Consider the following 10,010-nt stretch of genomic DNA (forward strand, 5'->3'; position numbering starts at 1 on the left):
TCTGTCCCAAATATTCTGCCAGTTTTATGTTCAAACTGGCCAGATCTGGCCTGTCACATGTACCCCTCAATGCCATTCTCAAAATAAACAATTACATCATCAAAATTGCAAAGCTACAAGATATGTTATCTTTTACTGGTTTCAGTCATTAAACTGCAGCCATGCTGGGGCACTACCTTTTGGAATTTTTAGTTGAATGAATCAACCCCAGTTTTTTTTTTTAAACACCTGGTACTTATTCTATCAGTCACTTTTGCCAAACCACTAAGTTATAGGGATGTAAAGACACCAATGTCAATTGTTGAGTGGTGTTGGTGGCCGGGATACACACAGATGCAAAGGCATACACACACGATGGGCTTCTTTCAGTTTCCGTCTACCAAATCCACTCACAAGGCTTTGGTTGGCATGAGGCTTTAGAAGACATGTGCCCAAATTGCCAAGCAGCATGCAGTGGGACTGAATCCGAAACCAAGTAGTCAGAAAGCAAGCTTTTTACCACACAGCCATACCTGCACCAATAATAATGCAAGATTAATTCAAAACAATGTGAATAAATAAGCACCACATTTGACAGGGTAATCTGAATGTTAAAGTAAAAAGGATGTACCACAAAACCTGTGATGGTTTCCAGCAGGTTGATATCAAAAGGCCTGAGGCGTTTCACAAATAATATGTTGAATTTTGTTAAGTGCATTTATTTTAGTATCCCGCAAACTGTTTTTGTAGCCATGTGGTGGCCTGATGTTTTACATTCAGTCTGATCATAAATTTTAACTAAGCAACTGGAACTGATAATATATAAATCATTTATTGCTGGACACAAAGTTAAGTTAAAATGTCTGAGTTTGTTTCAGTTATTCATAAAGCCATCTACTTCAACAATGACATTTCAGATGTTTGAAGTATATTCTCATTGCTCAACACAAGCAAGAAGAAACCTTGCAACAAGAATAGGGTCTTAAAATCCTAGAAGTGTGAGAAGAGGTATGGAAAGTTCTAAACAGGACAAAAAACATTACCAGCAAATAGTATGGAGGTTTGTTAAATAGTATTAATTTCTTTTGATGAGGACATGAAAAGATTAATTGTAATTTCAAATTCAATAGACTGTTGTTAGGTCAGGATGTGTTTCTCCGATAGAAAGAACATTTGAGGTTGTTGATATATGAATCTACTTGCATTTGGTTCCAATGGAATGATGTTTGGCAAGAATTCAGTGGCAAGTCTCCATTCAGATCATAATTTAGCATTATTTGATCATCATTTGCAAATTATTTAGGACGATTCTTTCAAAGATATAAAACTAGTGAATCACTTTTCATCAAGACTGGTAGAGTTTTGGAATCAAGATGAGCTACGTGAATAGTTGTAAGTATAGCTTGGAAAATATAGAGGAAAGGTGTCCATCTATGAAAGTAATCAAATGAAAGCTACAAAATTGTTACAGTGTAATAACAGTCTACCAACACTATTGACATTGGTAAAATAACTTACCATTCGTCTAGTATTAGTGCTACAATTAAATGCACCCATCCCCAAAACTGTAAATTGGTTGGTGATAGGTAAACTACCCATCCAAAACAAAAACAAATGATTACATGAAAGTAATTAGTTATAGCATTAGTAATTTGTTGTCAAACAGTATTATATCTTTATCCTATATTTTAGAAAATAACGTTGGTAGCTTAACATATTCTGATATTTTAAAAATGATCTTTAAGAATACGCAAATATTCTACATTCCAAGAAGAGTAGAAAAGACTTCACCTTATCATAAACAAAATTCTTGAAAATGTACTTTATATCTGAGTATAATTTGTTTCAAGCCATTGCAAAATAGATTAAATCAAAGCTGAAAATAGTTACAATGGTGATAAAAGTTAATTGAAAACGTTACAAAATATAGATTTAAAAAAGACTTGTGCATTCCTCAACTAGACCAAGAAAAGAATGAACAGTAAACATCACAAATAAGAAATTAATGAATACTTCTGTAATGACACAGATCTTCTTCATTACCACGTGGTAACATAAACATGATTATCATAACAGGAAAGCTTCTTCAATAATTGACAATGCATCTGTCCAATAAACTTCAGGACTCTTTGTCTAGTTTTTAAAAGAACAAACAATACCATGTTTTTAGAATAAGTCCTGAGTGTTGCAGGATGTTATACTGACTTAATGAGAAGCTAGAAATTTCCCCATCAGCAAACACCATATTATGAAGAGAACCTTCTCTGATCAAACCATCAAAAACAAGTGTACTGTCCATCACAGAGAATAGTAAACAAAGTGTTAACTTCAAGTAACTTGATGTGGAACACTCCTTGAGCCTTGAATACCTAGTGTACTTAAGTGTCATTCCTCATTGCTGTTTAATCTTCAAGACTTGCACCCAGAAAATAAGAAGTATGAGTGAGTGCTTGCCATAGCATTACCAATCAGCTCACAAATATAAGGGGTGAAAGTCATCAGACACCACATTCAAATTGCCCCAACACTGCTACAAGACAGCTGAATACACTAGTACTAGTACAGTATATGAAAGGTCCACACATGCACTGTACAATCACCAGTTGGACACGTTCTTGTTTGCAGTGTCAATGTACCAAGGTCCATCAACATGTTTGAGCTCCTCTTGGAAAATTCAGCCCACCGGACACTCATTTCCATCATGTCCACATCGACATTGTTGGACCCTGGCCTGTTCATCATGGTTACACGTACATCTTAACTTGCATCAATCGTTTCTCTCGATGGCCTGAAGCCATACCTCTGATTGACATAACAACCGAATCCATCGCACAAGCGTTCATTTCTAATTGGGCGGTTTGGTGTCCCATCTAAAATAACTACTGATAGAGGACACCAATTCGAAGTTTCTTTATTCTGTGAAATATCATGACTCTTGGGTGCTCATTGAATTCATATGGTAAGTTATCACCCAGCTTCCAATGGAATGATAGAACGATTCCACAGACAGTTAAAAGCTGCACTACTCGCTACTCCTGACCCACAATGTTGGACCGAATTCCTACCAATTGCTCTTGGTTGCCGTTTCGCTGTTAAGACAGATTTAGATTTTTCCTCAGCCAAACTTCTTTACGGCACCACCTGGATGCTTCCTGGTCAAATGTTCACACCAGTTGATTCATCAGATTCTGATATGTCATTATATGTCAAGAGACTTCTTTCTTCTCCAATCTTCCGCCAATGTCGCTGCAGGACCAATCCATTTCTTCTACTGTCCCATCAGACATCCGAGTGGACACATTTTTATTCGGAACGATTCCGTTTAAGGACCCAATCGTGTACTGTTGCACTCACCAAAAAACTTCATAGTCAAAATTAACGGTCGAAAAGAAACAATATCCATTGACAGAATAAAAAAAAAAATTTCTCAGAAAATCTCATTTCAGAACCTGACATACCACGTACATTCACTCCTACACCAATACCACCACAACATATCTCTAAACTTTACATCACAAGAAGTGGTAGAACAGTACATTAGCCACAAAAATTATCCAAAACTCTGTATATTTAACTTTGTGTTAGAAAACTGTTTTATTTCTTTTACAAACAATGTTATTCACAAACATTTTTCCTGTGCATATTTCACAATGTATTTTCACTTTGCCATGTTTTTTGCATTTAGTTTGATGTGCATAGCTGTGTAGCTAAAGGTTTATTGCACGAAACTCTGCAATTATATTCAGTATCTATCACATGCTTGCAAAACAAGTAGTAAAATACAAAAAAAATCAATACAAGCATCATGTTTCTGCTACCTCGTTTTGCTTCGTACCTGCCCTAGATCACTGCAATGGTTTTGTTTATTGACTGCTCATCTGAGGAGGGAGTTACGTAGTGAATGCTGGCGGTCATGCATGAAAGCAAAATGGAAAAGGGATTTAATGAGAGTAATCTCCCTTAACCTTCTAGAAAGTTCTCAAACATTCTAGAAGCTTCCAGTTGACATGGAAGTCGGGGACTTCCGGTTCATCCCTTATATAAAGGAACAAATTTCTAAATTTGTGCCACTCAGTGTCTGTCTAGTCTAAGATCGGCATTGAATCAGGCCACTACATATGCACCCACTTACGCGTACATTCGCCTCACTTACTTGGAGACATGATTGCAAAAAGAATATGTTAATGTAATGTTCCTTCAATTAACCTTGTATGTTAACACATACCTCCAGTGATAAATAGGTTATGATTTATTACAAACGACTCGTGAATTCCTATTTTCTTGTTATTACATACAAGATGGTGACCCCTCTTTCTTTCATGTTCATGATATCGTTTAATCAACATTTCACTATAGTATCAAGGACACCATTCTTAATATTAACCGCTAGTTCAACCATAATGTAGGATCAGTGCAGTTTTTATTTTTTTTGTTTTTGCACAGCCAGGAAAAAAAAAAAGTTAAATGACTTACTTAGGGTCCAGCACAATGACTGTGTTACTATTGGCCCTGTAACCATATATGGTCTATTACCTTAATCTAACAACAAGAAGCCACTCGGTTGAATGAATGAGGTAGTTAATTCAAACTGAATCTACTAAATATAATGATGTCATGTCTGGAAGTAAATTACAGTACTGAAGGAATGGTTTGAACACAATAAGCCTGGGCTCAGTGCTCCTGGTTTATGTCCTTGATTAGAAGGCCATCACATTTCATATGTGGCCCTAGGTCATATGCAGAATACAATACACAACAATTGAAATAGTAGCAGCATCCATTTGAAGATTCAATGAAAAATATTGGTAAATTTATATCTGGTACATTCAAAACAGCAGCCAGCATCAAGAGTGATTAGTTCACTAATTCATCTGAACTAACACAAAGTGGTATTACAGCAATTGTTGTTGACCTTCGTGCATCAGATAAGCCAAATTCATATCAATAAGTTCCAGCTTCCACAAATCACTTGCTCTTGGTACTGTTCCAAGATCTTGCATCTTAATGGCCCTAATAGTTGGAGATTCATCTGTCTCCAGAAGTTCTCCAATCACCATTCCATACTGACCTAAAAGAAATAAAAAATAAAAAATATAAAATTAGAGCTAAAAACCAATGTTAATAAAGAGCCTGTTATTTAGCAGAGATTCCCAATGTGGTGCATCCGCCACACCAGTGAGCCTGGGAAAACTGCGGTAAGCAGGGGATCCAAATTCTTTTTTTAGGGGGAACATGGAATTGTGAAAATCTATTTTTCACAGGAAGCATACTACACCTATACTCAGCCTAACCAAACCAATCCTTCTGGTCATGCATACAGTATGAAGACCGTTTGCTACAGTATAGTGCAATTCTAATCCCTAGTGTGGATATATCTTTAAAGTATATAATTATGAAATGTTAAAAATAAAGATTTCTTTTTTTCGCAACCACTAATGCAGAATACCTTTTCCTGGAGAGACAGTGGAGGCTGCGGGAAAATAGGTTGGGAAAAACTGAGCTAACCAATTAAAAGAGTTGTAACAATATCAGGAAGAATGTGTCACATTTGTTTTGGTTCTCTTGCACCCAGAGTTCAGATCTTGCTGAACTTTACTTTATCAATCCTGGAATGATGAAAGACAAAATACCAGGCCAGTGTTGGTGTAGCCAAGGGTATGTATCTGTTTATGACTACATGAGTACCTACAACTGCCAGGGATCAAAGAATCACAAATGGCCCTGCTTATACTACATGCTATAGAAGTAGCAACATTTCAGAGTCATAAATGTGTAACATCCCACTTGTCACTGTGAAAGACCTTCTGTGTGTGGCTTCAAGAAGTCTCATTCACAAGTAATCAATGATGACCACAGCTAATTATCCAACACTTCAATAAAAGACGCAGTCACATGAAAGAAGATGGGACAGAAGACTTCAAATACCTTCCAAGTGCCTGAAACTACAGAAGTGAAGTTATTTCATTGTCACAAATATGCAGACTGCTCCAAATAGCACAGAACTATTTGACCCTTAGTTGGAAGCCAGTGGGTGTCAGTTATGTGTCATGCACTCTTATCCACAAGAGAGTATTTTTGAGTATTCTTGCTTACTTGTTTTTAAGTGAGAGGTGGATGCACACCCATCAGACTCACTTTCGTTCTCACACAATATGTATCAGAATGCAAGAAACTGCCAAAGTGCTCGAAGGCATCTCCAGACCTTTTAATATCACCTAACTTGGTAGGAGTCCAGAACATAAGATATCTCCAAATGTTTGACTTGTGTCACAGCTTCAAGCCCAGCATGGTGATATATTGCCATCTGCACTAGCTGACCTCTTTTGACCTGCTGCCATTAACTTCGAAGCTCTGGAGATGAAGGTTACTTTTTTTCTTCCATGCCTCATTTGGAAGAAATGAAAATATGTCACTGAGCACACAAACACACACATATAACGTGCATATGTACACATTATTGGCTCGCCACTGACGCCTGAGTTCATCTGCCCTTTGACAGACCTTGACTTTCATTCTGCAAGGCATCTAAAATCACTCTTCTCACCATGAAACAGGTTATAGTATGTTGCAGTATTACCAGTTGCATACACAAGCAACTTGACATAACCTTATAAAATTTTACACATAAAAAAAAAAACAATCAAAGTAAATACTCACCAGTGGTAAGTTTATCACACTGACTTGGGAGAGTGCCACATCGAACAGTTGCACGGCCTGTACCATCATCAAGATAGATAGTGTTATCATCATTTGAGCACTGAAAAATGTCAAACAACAATTAGAAATAAAATTGCTTTATAGTTTAGTTAAGAAAGAGAAGAGTAACAAAGACATTGAGGGCCTTTGACACGAATAAGAAAATAAGAGTTCTGGTATGAGTACGTGCAAAAGAGTCCATTGTCAAAAGCATCCAAGTACCAATGGTCATTTTAAACCAGAATATAGATTAAGTAAATCACCCAAGAGGAGACACAGCCCACTCAGACTTCCATTCACTTGCATAACTTAAGGTCAATCACAGGTTATTCTGCACAGCAGAATTGAAATCAAAACAATGAGATTGCTAAACAGACACATCTTAATCACTTGCCCATGCCTGCACCCAACATCATGATGTGAAAACGGCAGAGTGTGTATGTTTTATTGTGATAGGTAATGAAATAAGACTGCTTTGCAATATTCATTTCAACTCTCTGCCATGGTCAACTACATTTTCTATCTTTTTGGTGGGGTCACTAGTTCAGGGAGGAAATGAATAGGTGAAATTGCTGAAGTGTCAACTTCACAATATCCATTCCAGCTTTGTGTTCCAAGCTCAAATTCCATCTAGGTGCTAATGGCTAGAACCAATTGATTACATCCTGTAACCTGAAACTATCTGTTACAGTTGTTGGCCTACCATCTCTGCTGGTCAAACTAGCAATGGCATGCTGAAGCTTTCATGCAGTGCAGATGGACATTCTATGAAATGTTTTATGGCAAAAACATTCTCACAACTTTTCCCTTGGAATGTTTTAATTCCATTTAATCTCCATTCTCCAATACATCTTATTTTCTGGCAGCAGACAATAGTGCTTATATTGCATCTATGGAAGATCTAGTTTGCTATAGTAATGATTACACTCAGATCATTCAGTGAGCCTTTAAATATTACTGCATGACCAAGGCTTCAGTTGTCTTCTAAATGTTCAACTTAATTATCCTGTTGTAATGCACATATTCCATCAGACTGGTTGGCTTCGTTCTTAACTGACTGAACTTGCTATCCACTCTTCAGCCAATTCATCAATATTAAATATCAGATGGTACTGCAATACATTTTTTTCCCTTTTTTAAACCCAATGAATGAAAGCTTTTCTGCATCATTTATTTACATGTTGAAATATACACACACACACACACACACACAATGTATCTGGCATCAGTATCAACAATAAGCATTCAGCTGTTTGATCAGCTGAACTACACACTCATTAAATTAATACATAAGTGGTTGAGTATTCCACAGACACATGTAGCCATCAGATAATTCTGAAACCTAAACACATGACAGTTTGATAAAATGGACCTTTGAATTGCTAATATAATCTTGGCAAACTGAGACTCATGTCTCTCCTTTACTTGTTTCAGTCATTTGACTGCGGCCATGCTGGAGCACCACCTTAGTGAAAGAGCACAGCAGGGTTCGTCGCCACACCCTGCTGGAGCTCCATGGAGCTTTAGATGTTTTCGCTCAATAAACACTCACAATGTCCGGTCTGGGAATCAAAACCACGATCCCGCGACCGCGAGTCCACTGCCCTAACCACTGGGCCATTGCGCCTCCACAAAATTAATTGCATAATTATTCGGAATATGAGTGGGACTGAGCACGTAACTATGTGGTTGATAAGCAAGCTACTTACCACACAGCCACAATGCTTGGGTTCATTAAAGGCTGTAACAAAACATGCTTATACAAGATTCCACAGTGGATCAAAGAACACACCTACATACCTTAAATATTCACTCACACACACACAGAGCAATATTTCAAATATTATGCAATCGCAACACTAATTGTATTTAAAAAGCAGTAATATTTTATTTTCATCTTTATACTGCCTGTATTCAAAGATACTGATTCTCTGCTTTCTTGACCACAAATGCAATATCATTTATATCTTATATCCTGAAGAAAATTGTTCTGCTACTATCAGAGTTAACCAAGCTTAGATTAGGTAAGTCCTACCAATGTGTCATCTTAATTTTTTACTAGTTTCAGTCATCAGACTGTGGCCATGCCAGGGTACTACCTTGACGTGTTTTTAGTCAAATGAATTGGCCCCAGTACTTTTTTATTTTTTAAGCCTGGCACTTATTCTGTCAGTCACTGTCCTCCACTACCACTTAACAGGTGTTGGTATGTTTACACCTCTGTAACTTAGTGGGAATGTAAACACACCAACACCTCTCTCATCTATATATATATATATATATATATATATATATATATATATAGACCTACACATACATACACACACACATGGCGGCAGTTTCAGTTAAATCCATTCACAAGGATTTGGTCAGCACAAGGCTACAGTAGAAGATACTTGCCCAAGGTGTCACACAGTGGGAATGAAGCCAGAACCATGTGGTTGGGAAGCAAGCTTCTTACCAAATAACCATGCTCTTGCCTTTATTTGCAATTATCTAATTTAAATACGTACACATTTTAAATTAACATTCTATAATTTAAGACATAAGAATTAAGAAATTCTATTTAATGTGTCTTTTCCATTAAATATATTAGTATAGAGAAGAACTGCTTTCAATTGCCTGACAAACTAGTTCTTGTTTTCCTTAGAATTAATCTCAGCTAAATACATTGATCAACCTTGAACACAGATACAAAACAACAATATCTACACAAACTTTGAATAAATGCATCGTGTCAGGCATTTGTGATTTAAATTTACGGTTAGAGACAGACGACAATAAAATAAGTGAAATAACAGGTTAGTGTAATATTTTCCCATTAAATTCAAAGTACTAACCACATAGGTCTTGCATTTGGATGAAAGACTGCTGAAATTAATATCAATAATGAAACTGGTCACAAAACAAAGGAATTTCAAGGTTGTTCTTCATGTGCAATATATTCAGCAACTATACTACCAGACCACCAGACTTATAATTATTTTAAGCTAATATGCAGTATGCAGACATTTTACACTTGGAAGGCATGGAAACAAGACTAAACTTTCCACTCGTGAAACACCTTAATTTTCAGGAGGTGAAAAAAAAAACAAAAAAAAAAAAAACCCTGTGGGTGTGTGGTAAAAAGCTTGCTTCCCAACCACATGATTCCGGGCTCAGTCCCACTGTGTGGCACCTTGGGAAAGTGTCTTCTGCTATAGCCCTGGGCTGACCAAACCCTTGTGAGCGGATTTGAGAGACAGAAACTGAAAGGTGAGCTGGCAGAAACGTTAGCGCGCTGGGCGAACTGCTTAGCGGTATTTCGTCTGCCGTTACGTTTTGAGTTCAAATTC

The 10,010-nt window shown here is 37.0% G+C and overlaps 1 protein-coding gene across 1 annotated transcript in view; it reads right to left on the reverse strand.

Annotated features, from left to right (window-relative positions):
• Positions 1-3,548: 3,548 nt before the first annotated feature.
• Positions 3,549-10,010, reverse strand: part of LOC106877891 (recQ-mediated genome instability protein 2) — a 36,353-nt gene continuing 29,891 nt past the window's right edge. The window contains exons 3-4 of the mRNA XM_052970154.1: positions 6,637-6,736; positions 3,549-5,047 (exon numbers count right to left, since the gene is read on the reverse strand). Of these exons, the coding sequence (XP_052826114.1) occupies positions 4,872-5,047; positions 6,637-6,736 (276 nt within the window). The 3' untranslated portion in view covers positions 3,549-4,871. The remainder of the gene's footprint in view (positions 5,048-6,636; positions 6,737-10,010) is intronic.

This window comes from Octopus bimaculoides, chromosome 8 (assembly GCF_001194135.2).
Source record: "Octopus bimaculoides isolate UCB-OBI-ISO-001 chromosome 8, ASM119413v2, whole genome shotgun sequence".
NCBI classification, from domain to species: Eukaryota; Metazoa; Mollusca; class Cephalopoda; order Octopoda; family Octopodidae; genus Octopus; species Octopus bimaculoides.